The sequence below is a fragment of the Lithobates pipiens genome, unplaced genomic scaffold, assembly GCF_037356315.1.
Source record: "Lithobates pipiens isolate NorthernLeopardFrog02 unplaced genomic scaffold, aLitPip1_a1.2 Scaffold_24, whole genome shotgun sequence".
In the NCBI taxonomy this organism is placed as follows: domain Eukaryota; kingdom Metazoa; phylum Chordata; class Amphibia; order Anura; family Ranidae; genus Lithobates; species Lithobates pipiens.
In genome coordinates, this window is record NW_027507786.1 from 3,982,828 (window position 1) to 4,004,014 (window position 21,187).

The 21,187-nt window shown below is 40.3% G+C and overlaps 1 protein-coding gene across 1 annotated transcript; it reads left to right on the forward strand.

The window, feature by feature from the left end:
- The first annotated feature begins 257 nt into the window (after positions 1-257).
- On the forward strand, positions 258-20,064 carry LOC143929552 (uncharacterized). Its single transcript, XM_077453430.1, has 4 exons — positions 258-679; positions 12,521-12,539; positions 18,927-19,151; positions 20,057-20,064. The coding sequence occupies exons 1-4, from the start codon at positions 536-538 to the stop codon at positions 20,062-20,064; spliced, it is 396 nt and encodes a 131-aa protein (XP_077309556.1). The 5' UTR covers positions 258-535.
- Positions 20,065-21,187: the final 1,123 nt, after the last annotated feature.

The following is a 21,187-nucleotide window of genomic DNA, read 5'->3' on the forward strand; positions in this document are numbered from 1 at the left end:
GACTTCAGCAACTGAACCCAGCCAGATTCACCCATCCCAGGGGCCATTCACTGATACTACTAGCAGTTGACATCACATCACACCTTTCTGTAGATTTTTTTTTTTTGCATAGTTCTCAGAACACCAAGTTACGCTTTACAGATCGTGAATTTGAAATATTTGCACATTTCCTTGTGCAGTCTCCCAGTCCAGTTAAATAGAAATTATTTTTAAACCAACATGTACATTGAAGTAGATAAGCTACATTCCGGAGGTGACGGAAACTGTGCAAAAAATAAAATTATGAAAAATCCACCTCCTTTCTCAAAATGTACTTTCCCAAGAACTGCTCGTGTACGAATTAGAAGCAGACTCGCACATTTTCATTTTTTAAGGTTATAAAGATAGACGTCTTCCCTCTGATTTTTAACAATTAATATACAGTAGATACAAATTAGAAGACACAAAATATAAATGGTGGACGAGTCTTAACCTTTCTTTGCCGTGACACATTTTTCTCAACTGGAGAGAACATCCTGATAGAGATATCACTTCCATGCCTCCATTAGAAGAGACTTTTGCAGTCAACAAGGATGAAACGGATATAAACAAGCTGGATATTTTTGGTGGACAACCTTTGGGAAAGATGCCTTGGAAGTTCATCTGTCTTCTCTTCTGTGTTGCAATAATTGGTGGGACGGTAAGTTCTGATTGTCTGACGTGTGAGGAACACACATTGAAAAAAGAGGATATTGTAACATTAAATATTTGTAAACTAATTTTTTTTTTTTTTTAACTCATGAATTTTGGTCATGGAAAAAATCTATATATTGTTCCCATAATCACATCCTCACACCCTGGAATGTAAACCCCCAGTAGGTTGAGGCTCCCCGTCTCTCCACCCCCCCCCCACTCCTCCTCCCCCTCCGTATCTTTTACACCCGCAGTCTTTCCTCTCCTTAGCTCCTTTCTCTTCTTTTACTATTGCTTTCATGGTTCCTTAACTTGTTCCTTTAGGTCACTCTTGGCCACACCAAGAAATGATATGTATTCTGATCTCCCAGTGTGAGTCCCCCTATTACTCAGGAGATTTGGAAATACCCCACCACTATGGTTTTGATAATTATCAATGTTCTAGTCTAAACACATTGTTTTTCTCAGCTCCTGGATGCAGCAGGTTCCCAAAGGGGCGTCCAGACCAAGTAAAATGGCACTTAGACGAATGTCAGCCATATTTTTGAAACTTTGCCTCAATGACACATTGACAAGTTACCTATGCACGTACAATAGAATGCAATATATTTTTTTATATGTATGATTCATTTTTGTAGACCAGGACGCCTGGTCCTGTTCTTGCTTCTTTCAGTTTAAATATGTGTTAAAACAATAAAAACGTATTGAACCTAAAAACTATATATTGTGTAATAATGAAAGCAAAGCACAATGGGGGAGGGGGGTTTACTAAAACTGGAACACACAGAATATGGTGCAGCTCTGCATAGAAACCAATCAGCTTCCAGGTTTTATTGTCAAAGCTTAATTGAACAAACTGAAGTTGGAAGCTGATTGGTTACCAAGCAGAGCGGCACCCGATTCTGCGGGCACCAGTTTTGGTAAATCTCCCCCTGTGTTTAACTATTTTAATATTTAAAAAGTTGTTTTTATTATTGATGTTGCTATTGTAATCCTTATTACAATTTAGCCTCGGGTTCAGACTACTGCGACCTAAAAGTCTGTGCCAGGTGATTTGCTGGTGACTTGATGCGACTTGAGTACTACTTTGATGAGACTTGATGCACTTTGAAGCGACTTTCAGGGGATGCCTGTGTAATCTTCCTTTAATGTGAGATACAAATCACATCAATTAGGATGAGGATCCGACTTAGGCCTGGTTCACACTTATGCAGGTTGCAGTTTGCAGTTTGCATAATGCAGGTGCATTTCGCTTTTTTCATCAATTGATGTCTATGGAACAAAAAAAAACAGAAAAAAGTCCCTATGGCCCTTTCCATAAAATGCACAGCTGTGTACTACATCCATAGAAAACCATGTAGTGTGTTTCTGCAAAACTGAAAATGCGCTAAAAAATGCAACCCAAGGAAGGACTCCACTGTCGCCATTTGTTTTTTAAATAAGCGCTGATTTTAACCTTCTAAATGTAAGTTTTCCTACTTCATTAAATTTATTGTACATTTAAATGGAATTACGCTATGTGGCCGTTTTTTGTTCTCTTCCTCATATTCACCGCTCCTACGGACATTTGATTGTTGTCTCCTATGAGATATATCCATACAGACATCTACCAGTCTGAAGATAGCTGGGCATTCCTGTTTTAATCATCTGGGGATTTCAGCCTTCATCCCACCGGTTGTTTATATAACCCAAGCCTGTTTGACTCACAGAACATATGGTCTTGTGGGTTCAAACGTTCTGGTAAGCCACCTAGCTTTCGGGGGTGGTACCTCTCACTTCAACCATTCATCCTGTTCACCGTTGGGATATTCACATGAAGTGTATGAACAATATTTTTCACATGGAACTTTGAATCACATTTCGATCATCTTTTACTTGAAATTTATTTTCCATAATATTTGTCACTGTCTACACACAGTCGGACATTCCGACGGAAAATGTCCGATTGGACCGTGTTGTCGGATAATCCGACTGTGTATGGGCTCCATTGGACTGTTTCCGTTGGAATATCCGACCGACAAAGTTTTAGAGCTGGGCTATAAATTTTTCCGACAACATGATCCGATTGGACTTTGTCCGATCATGTGTAGAGAACAAAGAGCCACGCATGCTCAGATCAAATTCCTAGACCAAAGCTATTGGCTACTAGCCTGAACGTAGTCCCGTCGTAATGAAATAACGTCATCACGTTACGAACGATCAGATTTTCCGACAACTTTGTCCGACCGTGTGTATGCAACACAAGTTTTGGACAAAATCCTTCAGCAAAAAATCAGACGGATTTTGTTGTCGGAATGTCCAATCGTGTGTACAAGGGCTTAGAGGTGAGTTAAAAAAAAAATACAAAATGTTTTTTTTTTAGGAATTTTAATGATTTTTTTTTTCTGTGCAACACCACTTTAAATAGGAAAAATAAGGTTGATTCGGGTCCGAATTTTTACCCGGATTTTCACCTGAACCAGCCCCAAAGACACACAGGCCCCCTTCTGCAAATAATTTTGTGCTATCTATAACATTAGCAGCTAACACAGCAAATTGGATAAATGGAATACAAAGGAAAAGGAATGATGTAGCGCTTATAAAAATATGATATATAATATAATAGACAATGGGTGCTGTACTTATATAAACACCACTAAAATTAGAAAATGTATGCAAAAAAATTGTGAACACTAAGGAAGCAGCTATCTGCCCCTCCACCTGCAATACTGTGCTAGGTTCTAGTCACTAGGCAGTGTGACTGAGAGGAACACAGGCTCACTTTAAGGCCCCATTCACACCTAGATTTTTGCAAATGCACTTTTATGTGCATAGGGCAGCTCATTAATTTCAATGGGTTGCCCTATGCATGACAAAGCTGCAAAGTTGTTCATGTAGCTTTCTTCCATGTTGGGTCTTGCTCATTTAGCTATGATTTTGGGGGTTCTCAGTGTTTTTTTACATACTGTCACCAGTGCAGTACAGCATTATCATATGACAAGTGTGGTTGTGATCAGGGACACTGACTGGTGACAGTATGTATTAACCTCCCTGGCGGTACGATTATTTCGGATTTTAGGTGCTAAAAGCGGTACCATTATTTTGCATGAAAATTTGGCGTTTTATATTGTAGTCCTGCAATTCTTAGGAATAACTCACTTAAATCTGTCCAAACCAGAGTCTAGCAGACATCCCGGGTATGATAAAGTTTGAAAAATTAAATCATAAATTATAATATAATAAATAATTATAAATAATTGTACCAAATAATAATATAACAATAATAAAAATTATTCAATAATGTAATCTAATCAAAAACACTGAAATTTGCTGAGTTGCAGAATTGTCACTGTCATTACTTTTCAGTATTTGATGACGGATCTCCCCACAAATCGCTATCGCTCAATTCTGCGAGTCATTCTAATTTATTATCGCTGTTTTCTAGCTGGTCTAAAATCATTTTTGATGTACAGTGACAGTTTTGGTTGCTATGGACAATCTCCAGTTTCCAGGCATAAAGAACAGTTTTTATTATATAAAACTGCATGCAGGACACTGGGCAGACCACTAGGGACAAAGGGGATGTGAAATATTTACATACAGCAATGTAATCTGTATGATTACATTATACTGTATGTATACTGTTTATTTCACTTTTTGAATTTGGCGCCGATCTCCGTGCCCGTGCGTCGCAACGCTCGCAGGGCACGGAGATCGCCGATGTGATAGATCGAGCGAGGCACGGCTCGCTCGTACAGCGGGGAGACATCGCTGGATTCGAAGGAGAAGGTAAGTAAACCTCCTCCTGGATCCAGCGACGCTGTCCCGAGTCTGACTCGGGGATACCGCTCTTGGTATAAAAAATCCACCCCGAGTCAGACTCGGGAATACCGTCAGGGGGGTTAAAACAAAAAAAATCTAAATAAGAAGCGTGATCACAGGAGGACGATAGCGTGGTCAAGCAGTGGTTAAAAAAATTTGGATATCTGTAGTTCTAGCTGACATCTTTTTTTTTGGGGAATTAATGTACCCCATACTCATTCATGTGGGAGGATGGTATCTTTGGGCCCCTGTACTATTAAAAAGGGCTTCCAGATTCCAGTAAGCTCCTGCCTGCAGACCCCCACAGCCACTGAGCCAGGGTTGTGGGGAAAAGGCCCTTGTTTTCATGAACATGGGGGCAAGGTTATCTGGCCCCTTGGTAAGGTACCCCTCCATATTGAGAGTATGTGGCCTGATTTGGGTTAGTAAAGGCTGGTACATGCTTACCTATTACAGTCATGGGCAAAATTGTTGGCACCCCAGAAATTTTTCCAGAAAATACAGTATTTCTCACAGAAAAGTATTATAGTAACACAAAGCCCGGTATAAATCCAAGGGGGATCGGAGATTCGCTGTCCAAGGGCCTCGGCTATGGAATGCTCTACCAATCAACATCCGCCAGGAAGAAAATCACCTGGCTTTTAGGAAAAAACTCAAGACCTTCCTCTTTTAGCAAATGATCAAAGCTTGCCACAGGCGATTCAGTTCGCATTGTGCGCTATACAAGTATTTCATTCATTCATTCATTCATGATTTGCTATACACATGTTTATTCCCTTTGTGTGTATTGGAACAAAACAAAAAAGGAGGAAAAAAAGCAAATTGGACACAATGTCACACAAAATTCCAAAAATGGTCTGGTCAAAATTCTTGGCACCTTTTCAAAATTATGGATAAATAAGATTGTTTCAAGGATGTGATGCTCCTTTAAACTCACCTGGGGCAAGTAACAGGTGTGGGCAATATAAAAATCACACCTGAAAGCAGATAAAAAGGAGAGAAGTTCACTTCACAGTCTTTGTGTCTGTGTGTGCCACACTAAGCATGGACAACAGAAAGAGGAGAAGAGAACTGTCTGAGGACTTGAGCACCAAAATTGTGGAAAAATATCAACAATCTCAAGGTTACAAGTCCATCTCCAGAGACCTAGATTTGCCTTTGTCCACAGTGCGCAACATTATCAAGAAGTTTGCAACCCATGGCACTGTAGCTAATCTCTCTGGGCATGGACGGAGGAGAAAAACTGATGAAAGGTTGCAACGCAGGATAGTCCGGATGGTGGATAAGCAGCCCCCAAACAAGTTCCAAATAAATTCAAGCTGTCCTGCAGGCTCAGGGAGCATCACTGTCAGCGGGAACTATCCGTCGACATTTAAACTAAATGAAACGCTATGGCAGGAGACCCAGTAGGACCCCACTGCTGACACAGAGACATAAAAAAGCAAGACTACAGTTTGCCAAAATGTACTTCAGTAAGCCAAAACCCTTCTGGGAAAATGTCTTGTGGACAGATGAGACCAAGATAAAGCTTTTTGGTAAAGCACATCATTCTGCTGTTTACCAAAAACGGAATGAGGCCTACCAAGAAAAGAACACAGTACCTACAGTGAAACATGGTGGAGGTTCAATTATGTTTTGGGGTTGTTTTGCTGCCTCTGGCACTGGGTGTCTTGAATGTGTGCAAGGCATCATGAAATCTGAGGATTACCAAAGGATTTTGGGTCGCACTGTAGAGCCCAGTGTCAGAAAGCTGGGTTTGCGTCCGAGATCTTGGATCTTCCAGCAGGACAATGACCCCAAACATACGTCAAAAAGCACCCAGAAATGGATGGAAACAAAGCGCTGGAGAGTTTTAAAGTAGCTAGCAATGAGTCCAGATCTAAATCCCATTGAACACCTATGAAGAGTTCTTAAAATTGCTTTTGGGAAAAGGTGCCCTTCCAATAAGAGAGACCTGGAGCAGTTTGCAAGGGAAAAATGGTCCAAAATTCCGGGTGAGAGGTGTAAGAAGCTTATTGATAGTTATAGGAAGCGTCTGATTTCAGTTATTTTTTCCAAAGGGTGTGCAGTGGCCATTAAAATCTTCTCCTTTACCATCTGGAGTCTGTTGTCGTGAGACCGATGGCCATCATCTGAAGGCTATTTATATTGCGGTTTTCTTTCACATGTTTGTGAGTAGTTTTTTATTTATTTTTTAATAAAATATATCCAAGGATAATGCACAAGGTTGGTGCCCCCTCATTTTTCTGTTTCTCTTTTGTTCCCTGCCTTACCTGACCCATCAGTAAAGCCCAGGAACGATCCGATGCGGCCATTGGATATGGAGACGAGTGAGGCTAAGATGGCCGTCACTCCTCTCTATGTCCTTGGAGGACTGGAGCGACATCTAACATCACTTCGGGTTCCCAGGTCATAGTAAACATTTTATTTTTTTTTAAAAGAAAAATTTAAAGCTTTTCATTTGCTTTTAAAGGTAAATGAGAGATTTGGGGTCTTTTTGACCCCATATCTCTCAATAAAGAAGACCTTATTTCTATTACAAGCGATTGCATTTCTTGTAATAGGAGAAAAAGTGATTAAAAAAAATAAAGGGACAGTGTAAAAATAAAAACTAAAAAGTAAAATAAATAAGAAAAATAATAAATTAAAAGCACCCCGTCCCTCAAGCACGGAAGCAAATTCATATCTAAGTCACGCAAGCATATATAAATAGTGTTCAAACCACACATGTGGGGTATCACCGCGATTATTAGAGCGAGAGCAATAATTCTTTCCCAAGATCTCCTCTATTGCTCTAAACTGGTAACCTGTAAAAAATGTTAAAAAAATGTTAAAGCATGTTAAAGCATCGTCTATGGAGATTTTTTAAGTACTGCCGCTTGTCGCCATTCCACGAGCGAGACAGGTTAGGCCTCTATTTACTTAGCGCAACGTGATCTTTCGCATTATACAAAAAAATTGTGGTAAATATTGTTTTTTTAAAATCCATAAAAGTGTACTTTTTCCCCAAAAAATTGTGTTTGAAAGACCGCTGCGTGAATACAGGGTGACATAAAATAGGATCACCATTTTATTCTCTACAGTCTCTGCTAACAAAAAAATATATAATATTTGGGGGTTTTAAGTAATTTTCTAGCAAAAAAATACTGATTTAAACTTTAAAACAAAAAGTTCCAGAAAAGGCTCGGTCTTCAAGTGGTTAATAAGCCAACCATGTATGGGTCTGGTAGGTCTGGAATGGTCATTGATGAGCACATGACTACCAGATATTGAGGACACACCTTGAGGGAAACCCATTGTCATACCCTCTACCAGGAAGAGCTGCAAACCTGTCAGTAAAGCATTTGTAAAACTGTTACGGGAATTCGCAACTAGTTAAACCTGATTTTTCATTTTTAATTCTTCAGTTGTCCGTTTTTTTTTTTCGGTCTTTTGTGCATTTTGGTGAATTTTACAGCACACAACCATCCCATCACAGGGGTGCCATATTGTGCTTTTCCGTCATCTGCACTATAATTTGATGCAATCAATAATTTAGCTACTATTTTTAAAGCAATTGTTATGGAATCTAAGAGAAAAGATTAGAGGAACTGAATTTATTCTCTCTTGCGAAGGGGAGGTTAAGGGGGGATATGATCACCATGTAAAAATAAATAAGGGGTACATATAGTTCACTTGGTGTTTAGTTATTGGCTTTAAGGTCATCACAGAGGACAAGGGAGCACTCTTTTTGTCTGGAGGAAACGAGATTTCATCTCCAAATACGGAAACGTTTCTTCACAGTAAGAGCTGTGAAAATGTGTAATAGACTTCCTGCAGAGGTGGTTCTGGCCAGCTCAGTAGATTGCTTTAGAAAAGGCCTGGATTCTTTCCTAAATGTACATAATATAACTGGGTACTAACATTTATAGGTAAAGTTGATCCAGGGAAAATCCGATTGCCTCTCGGGGGATCAGGAGGGAACCTTTCCCCTGCTGGAGCAAATTGGATCATGCTCTGCTGTTTTTTTTTGCCTACCTCAGGATCAACTGTGGGTATAGAATTGTGTATATGGGATTGTATGATTTTTTTTCACTTTTATTGGTTGAACTAGATGGACTTTTTTCTTTTTTCTGCCAGACTTACTACCTAACTATGAATCTGAAGACATGTTTTTAATGCTTTTTAAATGTAAGAAGCCTATTTACCTGAGATTGACTTGGTATTGGCCTGTTCCAGTCCCTATATACAGCAGAGCTCAGACGAGAGCGAGAGAAGCAGCACAAGGAGCCAATCAAATTTGCTGCAGTGATCATTTGCTAACAAAGAATATACTGATAGGAGGAGACAGCAGAGTGACTGTCCAGGTAGAGGCTGGGGGAGTGGCAAGATCCCAATAAGCGTATATTGATTAGTTTGCACAAAAGTTATAGCGTTTACAATCTATGAGATATGTTTATGTCATTTTTTAAATTTTAATTTTTTTACTAGTAATGGCGGCGATCTGCGACTTATAGCTGGACTGCGACATTCCAACGATCAAATCGGACACTAAGTGACACTTTTTTGTGATTCCAGTGAAATCAAAACAGTGATCTGTACTAAAAATTTGCACTGTCACTGTACTAATGACACTGGTTGGGAAGGGGTTAACATCAGGAGCAATCAAAGGGTTAACTGGGTGCTTAACAATGGGTTTGGTTACTGTGTGGAAGGTGCATGTACTATAGGAAGGCCGATATCTGTGTTCCTGACACAGGATCAATACCTTCCCCACTGACAGTACGACGGTCTACCTTGTTTACATAGGCAGACTGCCGCTCTGCTTCTTTTCCGAATGATCGGCGAGTCCCGTCGGACTCGATTTGGCTCCTGCTGTGTCCAAGCAGAAACGCTGGCAGCGTGCACCCCAGACCTGGAAGTGTCAGATCACGTACTGGGTACATGATCTGGCACAGAGCGGCTGCCCTGTCACAGTAAATGCGGGTGGGATGGCTGCTAGGCGGTTACATTTTTTTTTTAAGGAAAAGTAACTGGCTATTAAATCACCTCCATGTAGTGGCATATCTTGAGTTGCAAATAAGGACTCCTGATGCAGATAGAAGATTGGAAGGGAATCCAGCACAGGAGGAAACCAACTATACAATGGGTTTTATTTACTAAAGGCAAAAAGACTGTGCACTTTGCAAGAGTAATTGCTCCAGAACTTAGGAAATGGGGTGAAACTTCACCTTACAAAGAATACCCAATCACATGATAGGAAAATAATGATGGACGTTAGCAGAGTTTCCCATCATATCCCGTATATACCTCTATACCACATGAGGTAGGCCTGAGAGCTGTACTACAATTCCCTAATGTCGACCCTATGCTGAACACCAGTCAAGCCCAATTCATCTTGGAAGCCACAAAGTTCCGCTTGATGCATAACTACTTTGAATCCAATGGCGACTTTTACCTGCAGACCTATGGGACAGCCATGGGAACCAACTTTGCCCCAAGCTATGCCAATCTCACCATGGGTCTGTGGTAGAATCGCTACATCTGGCTATCCTTTTCCTCACACTTGACATTTTATTGCTGACATATTGATGATGTCATAATCGTTTGGGATGGTCCTAAATCTCTCATCCCACAATTTTCACACTAAATTTAGAAATAAGGAACACATATTCCAAAAGCATTGTTCCATTCTACAAGAGGAAACACAACTTAAATCCACAATCTCAACCGACCCCTGATATCTTACAGACGAGCCAGGAACCTAAAAAACAAAATTGCACCTAGCAGATTAAAACCAACTTCCTCCTCCACCAGTGCCCCCCTGAAGTTTTTCAACATTCAAGGCATGTATCAATGTCGTAAGTAACTGACTTGCTCACATGTCACCCATAGGCAAAAAGAATTCCAGTCCAAGGGCCAAAAATATCCCATATCTGACTTTTACACTTGCTCATCAGAGTTCGTGGTGTATTGCCTATCCTGTCCGTGTGGCCTACAATATGTAGGCCGCATAATCCGTACACTCCGTAAAAGGTTTGGGGAACACAGGTGCCTATTGGACGCTGAGCCTGACAAACATAGTATCCCCAAACATTTTCTCATTTACCACGAACACACCTCACTTGACCTGAAAGTTTGGGTAATCGAGGCAATACCCAATAAATTCCCAGCAGCAGAATGTTTCAGGTGCCTTTGTGCAAGAGATATACCGATTAGAAACCTTTGCGTCGGGTGGGCTGAATGAGGAACTAGAAAAAAAAAAAAAAAAAAATATATATATATATATATATATATTTATATACACACACACACAATATTCCTCCCTTGTATAAAAATGCACTATCATATATTATATACAGTATCTCACAAAAGTTAGTACACCTCACATTTTTGTAAATATTTTATTCTATCTTTTCATGTGACAACACTGAAGAAATGACACTTGTCTACAATGTAAAGTAGTGAGTGTACAGCTTGTATAACAATGTACATTTGCTGTCCACTCAAAATAACTCAACACACAGCCATTAATATCTAAACCGCTGGCAACAAAAGTGAGAACACTCCTAAGTGCAATTGTCCAAATTGGGCCCAATTAGCCATTTTCCCTCCCCGGTGTCATGTGACTTGTTAGTGTTACAAGGTCTCAGGTGTAAATGGGGAGCAGGTGTGTTAAATTTGGTGTTATCACTCTCACTCTCTCATACTGGTCACTGGAAGTTCAACATGGCACTTCATGGCAAAGAACTCTCTGAGAATCTGAAAAAAAATTTTTTTGCTTTAATTAAAGATGGCCTTGGCTATAAGAAGATTGCCAAGACCCTGGTACTGAGCTGCAGCACAGTGGCCAAGACCATACATAAGTTTAACATGACATATTCCACTCAGAGCAGGCCTCACCATGGTCCACCAAAAAAGTTGAGGTCACGTGCTCAGCGTCATATCCAGAGGTTGTCTTTGGGAAATAGATGTATGAGTGCTGCCAGCATTGCTGCAGAGGTTGAGGGGGGGGTCAGCCTGTCAGTGCTCAGACCATAGGCTGCATGCTGCATCAAATTCGTGTGCATGGCTGTTGTCCCAGAGTGAAGCCTCTTCTAAAGATGATGCAAAAGAAAGCCCGCAAATGGTTGCTGAAGACAGGCAGACTAAGGACATGGATTACCGGAACCATGTCCTGTGGTCTGATGAGACTGAGATAAAATTATTTGGCTCAGATGGTGTGAAGCGTGTGTGGGGGGCAACCAGGTGAGGAGTACAAAGACAAGTGTGTCTTGCCTACAGTCAAGCATGGTGATGGGAGTGTCATGGTCTGGGGCTGCATGAGTGCTGCCGGCACTGGGGAGATACAGATCATTGAGGGAACCATGAATGCCAACATGTACTGTGACATACTGAAGCAGAGCATGATCCCCTCACTTCAGAGACTGGGCCGCAGGGCAGTATTCCAACATGATAATAACCCCAAACACACCTCCAAGACGACCACTGACTTGCTAAAGAAGCTGAGGGTAAAGGTGATGGACTGGCCAAGCATGTCTCCAGACCAAAACCCTATTGAACATCTGTGGGGCATCATCAAACGGAAGGTGGAGGAGCGCAAGGTCTCTAACATCCACCAGCTTCATAAAGTCGCCATGGAGGAGTGGAAGAGGACTCCAGTGGCAACCTGTGAAGCTCTGGTGACCTCCATGCCCAAGAGGGTTAAGGCAGTGCTGGAAAATAATGGCGGCCACACAAAATATTGACACTTTGGGCCCAATTTGGACATTTTCACTTAGGGGTGTACTCGTTTTGTTGCCAGCGGTTTAGACATTAATGGCTGTGTGTTGAGTTATTTTGAGGGGACAGCAAATTTACACTGTTATACAAGCTGTACACTCACTACTTTACATTGTAGCAAAGTGTAATTTCTTCAGTGTTGTCACATGAAAAGATAGAATAAAATATTTACAAAAATGTGAGGGGTGTACTTACTTTTGTGAGATACTGTACATTTCTATAAAGTATATACATTTCTATGATTAAAGAACTTTGCTAATTGTGTTTTTTTTTCCTTTCCATTCAGGTTGAAGCAACTTGTGATGGTAAGAATTATTATTCGTTGTTGTTATTATGCTGTGCTCCGCCCACCAATGGTGTATTAATGAGGGAGGTGTGGTCCAGATTGGTAATACATGTCCTATTCTGTGATGCATAAGGCAGTGCATGATGGGATATGATCTACAGGAAGTGATGTAAGCAGGAAACATTTTTTGAAAAGTTCAAACAAAGAGGTGAACATTGAAATCTGCCGTGGACGAGGTACAGTGCCTTGCGAAAGTATTCGGCCCCCTTGATCTTTTCAACCTTTGCCACATTTCAGGCTTCAAACATAAAGATATAAAAATTTTTTTTTTTGTGAAGAATCACCAACAAGTGGGACACAATTGTGAAGTGGAGCGAAATCTATTGGATATTTTAAACTTTTTTAGCAAATAAAAAACTGAAAAGTGGTGCGTGCAAAATTATTCGGCCCCTTTACTTTCAGTGCAGCAAACTCACTCCAGAAGTTCAGCGAGGATCTCTAAATGATCCAATGTTGGCCTAAATGACTGATGGTGATAAATAGAATCCACCTGTGTGTAATCAAGTCTCTGTATAAATGCACCTGCTCTGTGATAGTCTCAGGGTTCTGTTGAAAGCACAGAGAGCATCATGAAGACCAAGGAACACACCAGGCAGGTCCGTAATACTGTTGTGGAGAAGTTTAAAGCCGGATTTGGATACAAAAAGATTTCCCAAGCTTTAAACATCCCAAGGAGCACTGTGCAAGCGATCATTTTGAAATGGAAGGAGTATCAGACCACTGCAAATCTACCAAGACCTGGCCGTCCCTCTAAACTTTCAGCTCAGACAAGGAGAAGACTGATCAGAGATGCAGCCAAGAGGCCCATGATCACTCTGGATGAACTGCAGAGAACTACAGCTGAGGTGGGAGAGTCTGTCCATAGGACAACAATCAGTCGTACACTGCACAAATCTGGCCTTTATGGAAGAGTGGCAAGAAGAAAGCCATTTCTCAAAGATATCCATAAAAAGTCTCGTCTAAAGTTTGCCACAAGCCACCTGGGAGACACACCAAACATGTGGAAGAAGGTGCTCTGGTCAGATGAAACCAAAATCCAACTTTTTGCCCACAATGCAAAACGATATGTTTGGCGTAAAAGCAACACAGCTCATCACCCTCAACACACCATCCCCACTGTCAAACATGGTGGTGGCAGCATCATGGTTTGGGCCTGCTTTTCTTCAGCAGGGACAGGGAAGATGGTTAAAATTGAGGGGAAGATGGATGCAGCCAAATACAGGACCATTCTGGATGAAAACCTGTTGGAGTCTGCAAAAGACCTGAACCTGGGACGGAGATTTATCTTCCAACAAGACAATGATCCCAAACATACAGCAAAATCTACAAAGGAATGGTTCACAAATAAACGTATCCAGGTGTTAGAATGGCCAAGTCAAAGTCCAGACCTGAATAATTTTGCACGCCCCACTTTTCATTTTTTTATTAGTTAAAAAAGTTTCAAAAATCCAATAGATTTCGTTCCACTTCACAATTGTGTCCCACTTGTTGGTGATTCTTCACAAAAAATAAAAATCTTTATGTTTGAAGCCTGAAATGTGGCAAAAGGTTGAAAAGTTCAAGGGGGCCGAATACTTTCTCAAGCACTGTAAGTGAGGTAAGTGAGAGGTAAGCACAATGGGTGGGCTGGGGGCAGAAAAGACATTAGAAAACTCTTCTATTTCATTTGAAAAGTGAAATTCTGCCTGAAAAGGTGAACTTAGTCTTCAACTCTGTCTCTTCTCATCCCTCCAGCACCCCCAATTCTGCCCCTCCCCCTGAACCCTCACCTTATAATTGAGGTATACATCGTATGCACGCCTTATCCGCTTCAGCCCTGGAAAATTTTACCCCCTTCCTGACCAGAGCACTTTTTTGCAATTCGGCACTTCGTTGCTTTAACTGACAATTGTACCCAAACAAAATTTGCATCCTTTTTTCCCCACAAATAGAACTTTCTTTTGGTGGTATTTGATCACCACCACAGTTTTTATTTTTTTATAAAAAAAAATAGGAGATAGATTTATGGCATTTTTATTATTATTTATTTTTCTACTAGTAATGGCAGCGATCTGCGTTTTTTTTTATCAAGACTACGATATTGCAGCAGACAAATTGGACACTGTTGACACATTTTTGGGAGAATTGACAATTGTACAGCGATCAGTGATATAAAAATGCACTGATTACTGTGTAAATGTCACTGGCAGGGAAGGTGTTAACACTAGGGGGCGATGAAGGGGTTAAATGTGTTCCCTCAGTGTGTTCTAACTGTGGGGGGAGGAGACTTGCTAGGGGAAGAGAGAGATTGGTGTTCATACTTTGTATGAAGACACGATCTGTCTCTTCTCCCCTCAGAGAACCGGGATCTGTGTGTGTATGCTCGCTGTGTCATGAGCGACTCGTGGGAGCCCGGCGGTCATCGCGCCCGACGGCACTTGCAACAGCTCCGGGGGGGGCGTGCCCCTGGTGGCCACAGGTCGAATCGACATAACGTAACCTTGGTTCGCCCAGTGGTTAAAGGCAGAAGGTTTTTTATCCTTTGCATTCTATGCATTAAGATAAAAAGCCTTCTGTGTGTATCAGCCCCACCCCCCCCCCCCCCCCCCCGGAGTTGCCACTTCATCCCTTTAAACCCAAACACATATTAATTACACAGGTTCTGAGGCTAATTAAATGCAGATAAGGCACCAAGTGAGTTTAATTACCACCTTAATCAGCCACAGAACCCGTGTAATTATTATGTGTTCGGGTTTAAAGGGATGAGGTGGCAACTCTACCCCCCCTAATACTTACCTGAGCCCCATCTCTATCCAGCGATGTCCAGGAGTCCCTCGGCCATCCGAGACTCTCCCACCTGATTGGCTGAGACACATCAGCGGCGCCATGGCTCCCGCTGCTGTCAATCAAAGTCAGCTAGCCAATCAGGGGATATAGGGGGCGGGACCTAACTGCAGCTCCGTGTCTGAATGAACACACAGCTGCTTGCTGTGGGGGGCACTCGATAGGAGGGAGGGGCCAGGATCAGCTAAGAGGGACCAGAGAAGAGGAGGATAGGGGGCTGCTCTGTGCAAAACCATTACACAGAACAGGTAAGTGTAACATGTTTGTTATTATTATTATTTTTTTAAACTAGACTTTACAATCACTTTAAAGCTGTTTGTCTTCTGTGTGTCCTGTCACATCGCAGTCCTTCCACTCTCTCCAGCATAGTGATAGGTGGACAATACTGCTGTACAGAACCATGCGCACCTTATTATTATACAGGATTTATATAGCGCCAACAGTTTGAAAAAGTGTTTTACAAAATGAAGGCAGACGTTACAGTCGCACTACAATTAGGTACTTACAATCTAAGAGGGAGGGTAAAAAAGGTAATAACTGCAGGGGATGAGCTGATGGAGAAAATAAATGTACAGTGTATTCGCTAGAAGCAGGATAGACTTTTTAACCTCTTGGCGTCCGCACTATAGCCGAATGACGGCCACAGCATAGACCTGAATTTCCAGGAGGCCTTCCCTTAGCATGCCCCCTGCAGGGTACGCGTGGCACGCGCTGTGACCACCAAGTCACCAAGACTCAGGTGATCACAGATCCGAGTTGATCCTGGCCCCTTACCACGAGAATGACAACTGATCACGTGTGTAAACAAAAACTCAGCAATCATTTTTTTTCCTCCTCACAAAGCCAATTTCCGGCTTACGTGCAAGGGACATCGGTCCCCGAAGAGGATGCCAATCAGTACCCTCATCTGTGCCAATCAATACCCCCTGCCAGTGCCACCTGCCATTGCCAGCTGCCAGTGCCCACCAGTGCCACCTATGAATGCCCACCAGTGGTGACAATCAGTGCCTCATCAGTGCCACCTAGCAGTGCTGCCTATCAGTGTAACCTACCAGTGCCGATCAGTGCCCATCACTGCCACCCATCAGTGTCCATCACTGCCACCTATCAGTGCCCATCACTGGCAGCTATCAGTGCCACCTATCAGTGCCACCTATCAATGCCCTTCAGTGGCACCCATCAGTGCCACCTCTCAGTGTCACCTCTCAGTGCCCACCAGTGCCGCCTATCAGTGCCCACCAGTGCTGCCTATCACTGCCCACCAGTGCAGCCTTATCGGTGCCCATCAGTGCAGCCCATCGGTGCCCATCAGTGCAGCCCCATCAGCGTATCAATGAAGGGAAAAGATTACCTGTTTGCAAACTTTTATAACAAAATATAATAAAATAAAAAATTTCGGTCTTTTTAATTTTTTTAACAAAAAAAGGTGATCAAATACCACCAAAAGAAAGTTCTATTTGTGGTAAAAAAATGATAAAAATTGAATTTGGGTACAGTATAGCACAACCGCGCAATTGTCATTCAAAGTGCGACACCAGTAAGCAAGTGGTTAACAAGAAGGGATTTCGGGGAGTGTCTAAAGAGGGATAGATTCAGAGATAATCAGACAGATTGAGGTCGGGAGTTTCATAGGATAGGAGAAGCTTGGGAGAAGTCCTAGAGGAGGTTTTCTGAGGACTGAAGAGAATGATTTGGTTGACAGTGTTGTTTAATCCATATTCTATGCAGCAGTACTGTAAGTCCAGGCAAATGTGATGATGCGCCCCCATCCATTAGACTTGTGAAATTCATTTAGTTCCGAATTCATTTTTTTAACAAATTTTGACAAATTATTTAATTCCGAAATTTCTGAATTTCCAAATTTTTCAATTTCCAAAAATTTCGAATTTCTGAATTTCCAAATTTCTGAATTTTGGAATTTCCAAAAATTAGAAATTTCAAAAATTCTGATTTTTGGAAATTCAGAAATTTGAAATTTCATAAATTGGAAATTTGTTTGTTTTCAAATTAGTTTTTGAACAAATTTTGACAAATTCGTTAATTCCAACATTTCCCAATTTTTCAATTTTCGAAATGTCAAAGTTCCGAAAATTCAGAATTTTGGATATTCGGAATTTTGGATATTCGGAATTTTGGATATTCGGAATTTTGGAAATTCGGAAGTTAGAAATTTCAGAAAATGGAAATTTGTTTAGTTCCGAATTAGATTTTTAACGAATTTTGACAAATGACGAAATTTCCGAATTTCCGAATTATTCAATTTCTGAAGTTTCGAATTTTGAATTTCAAATTTCCAACTTTTCACATTTTCAAAAATTCAAAATTTTGGAAATTTGGAATGTCGAAATTTCAGAAAATTGTAAATTCAAAATTTCGGAAATTAATACATTTTTAAATGTTGGAAATTTTTAAATTTTGGAAATTCGAAAATTTCCAAAATTCAAACATTTCAGAAATATCGAAAATGTTAAAATTTTAGAATTTGGAAATTTTAAAATCCAAAAATAAGAATGAAAATCCGAACATTCAAAAACCCGAAAATCTTAAATAACAACGAAGTAATAATAACTATTAAATTATAGGTATTGAAATTTCCTTTCAAATTTGGCTGTTATTCGAAGTTACAAATTATCTGAAATAATGAATGCCGTATCTAAACAGTGGAGTTTAGCATAACGATCTAATACTAATAAATAACAATAATAATAAAACCTTTTATTATTATTATTTATCATTATTTTGTATCATTAATTATTATTAATTTGTTCCATTTCATTTGTTTAGATGCGGCATTCGTTATTTCGGATAATTCCTAACTTCAGATAAATTTGTATTCGTTACGTTCACAAACAGCTACATTTGAAAGGAAATTCCAATACTTATAATTTAATAGTTAGTTATTATTAGTTTGTTATTATTTAGAATTTTACTGATTTTCTTTTTTCAGATTTTCGAATTTTTGAATTCCAAAATTTCGGAAATTCGGAATTTGAAAATTTGAAAATTTGGAAATTTGAAAATTTGGAAAATTTGGAAATTTGAACATTTTGAATTTTGAAAGTTTGGAAATCCGAAAATTCAGAATTCAGATATTCGGAAATCCAAATTTTCAAATTTCGGAACTTTTGAATTTCCGAAAAAAGTAAAAAAAGGATTGAAACTAAAACGAACACATTTTTTGTCAGTGCACATGTCTAGCATCCATGACAGCCTGGGCTCACAGGAAGTGGGTTGAATAATGGAGTACCTGAAAGGGGAAAATGCAAGGTGGAGGGGTAAGGTAAGTTTTTCAGTCAAAGCAGCGTTTTAAAAAAATATTTTTAAACTTGCTGGGCAATGGATTTCTATATTTTTTTTAAAAATACCTTTGGATTGGACAACAATAATACCCTCTATGCAAATCTTAAATACTGATTATAGCCAGGAATGACATGTCTAGTAAGTATAAAACAACCAATCTGCAAGTTGTAAAGTATACTGGAGTATTAATTAGACAATTTTCTTTTTGCTTATTTTACTTTAGCTCAGTGTCCATCGGTCTCTGTCAATGTCTCCACCAATCAGATAACAGTCTCGGGACAGGTGGGCGGACTTGTCCTGCAGAATATAACGTACACCAATGGGATAGCTGTGGTGGCTTCTGATGGCAGCTACAATAACACCTCATTGATGACCTTCGTGTCCGGTACACAGTACATCATGCACTATGGAAACGGCACCAATGATTGCTGCTACAACTTTACAACTAGTAAGTTCTGGAGATCGGAGTCAGACATCTCAAGTCCCCCGCGAGGTGCAGGAGTCTCCCACATTTCGGGAGCGACTCTCGGACACCCACAAGTGCTGCCCAATATCCCGGCCGTGGGGCTGATCCTGGGTGGTCTCCTGGTTCATAGTCGGGGATGATCGGTAGAAAATTCGCTTTGTTCCGCATTCGTTTTTTAACTAATTTTGACAAATTCGTTAAAGCGGAGCTCCTCCCTAAAGTGGAACTTCTGCTCATCCGAACCCTCCACCCCGGTGCCATGATTCGCGCATGTGCAGTAGGCAACCAGGAAATTAAGCCGCAAGGCTTTACTTCCTGATTCCCATAGCGAAGATGGTGGCGGCAGCACCAGAGAGCCAAGACAAAGATCAGCTTCGGGTGCCGACATCGCGGGCACACTGGACAGGGGAGTGTCCATATTTTAAAAGTCAGCAGTTGCAGTATTTGTAAAAAAACAGCGGAACTCCAGCTTTAATTCCAAAATTTCCGAATTTCAAATTTCCGAATTTTCAAATTTTTGAATTTTGGAATTTCCGAATTTTCCAAATTTGAATTTCCGATTTTTCAAATGACCAAAATTTTCGAATTTCCGAATTCAAAGATTCGAAAATCTGAAAATTCGAAAATCTGAAAAAAAAGAAAGTTATTATTTCGAATTTTACTGATTTTCTTTCTTTTTCTCAGATTTTCTCATTTTTGACTTTCCAAATTTCCAAATTTTCGAATTTTTGTATTTTCAGATCTCGCAAATTCAGAAATGCAAAAATTCGAAAATCTGAAAAAAGGAAAGTTATTATTTAGAATTTTACTGATTTTCTTTCGAAAATGAAAAAATCTGAAAAAAGAAAGAAAATCTGTAAAATTCAAAATAACTTTCCTTTTTTCAGATTTTTGAATTCCGAAAATACAAAAACTCAGAAATTCGAAAATTTGGATATTCAAAAATTAGAAAATCTGAAAAAAAGAAAGAAAATCAGTAAAATTCGAAACAACTTTCTTTTTTTCAGATTTTTGAATTTTTTTTGGGGAGAATGGAACATAATGATCTAATAATAGTAAATAACAATAATAAAACCTTATTATTATTATTATTGTTATTATTTGTTATTAATTAGTTTCATTCCATTTGTTTAGATGCGTATTCATTGTTTCGGATAATTTGAATAATTCTTTGCCGCAGGAGGCAAAGAATTATCCGAATTATCCGAAACAATGGATACCGCATCTAAACAAATGGAATGGAACTAATTAATAATAAATAATAATAATAATAAAAAGGTTTCACAGCTGTCCCTCCAGCCGCACCGATCATTCCCAGCTGTTTCTCGTATCCTCCTCCTCCTCCAGCCCCCCTCCGTGCCCTTCATCTCCGGCTCCCTGTCCTCCTCCTCCGCCCCCTCTTGTCCCCCCGCAGCCGGCTTCCCTCCTCTCCTCTCCCGCCAGTTACGGGAATCTGTCAGGATGGAGAGCGGAGGAAGGGACAGGTCATTCATCGGCCCCATGCCTTTTCTGAATTGGATGCAGCGAACTAGATTGCTCCTGTGTCCTGTGAAAACTGAGCAGAGTAACCTGTGTGCTCCGTTTATGAATGGAGGGGAGCCGCTGTCTTCTGTCCATTCATCTTCAATGCTGAGAAAGGGACTGAGGAATCTGTGTCCTCAGTCCCTTTCCCTGTCTCAAAGAGGAGATGTCAGGGGACTCCTGATATCTCACATAAGCCCCCCAACAGGGCTGAAAAAAAAGTAAAAAAAAAAAAAAAAAATGTAATTGTCAACAAAAATGATTATGTGCAGCCCCATCAGCGTATCAATGAAGGGAAAAGATTACCTGTTTGCAAACTTTTATAACAAAATATAATAAAATAAAAAATTTCGGTCTTTTTAATTTTTTTAACAAAAAAAGGTGATCAAATACCACCAAAAGAAAGTTCTATTTGTGGTAAAAAAATGATAAAAATTGAATTTGGGTACAGTATAGCACAACCGCGCAATTGTCATTCAAAGTGCGACACCAGTAAG

Coding starts and splice junctions, on each gene's coding strand:
- LOC143929552 (XM_077453430.1), top strand. CDS start 536: ATGCCTCCATTAGAAGAGACTTTTGCAGTCAACAAGGATGAAACGGAT.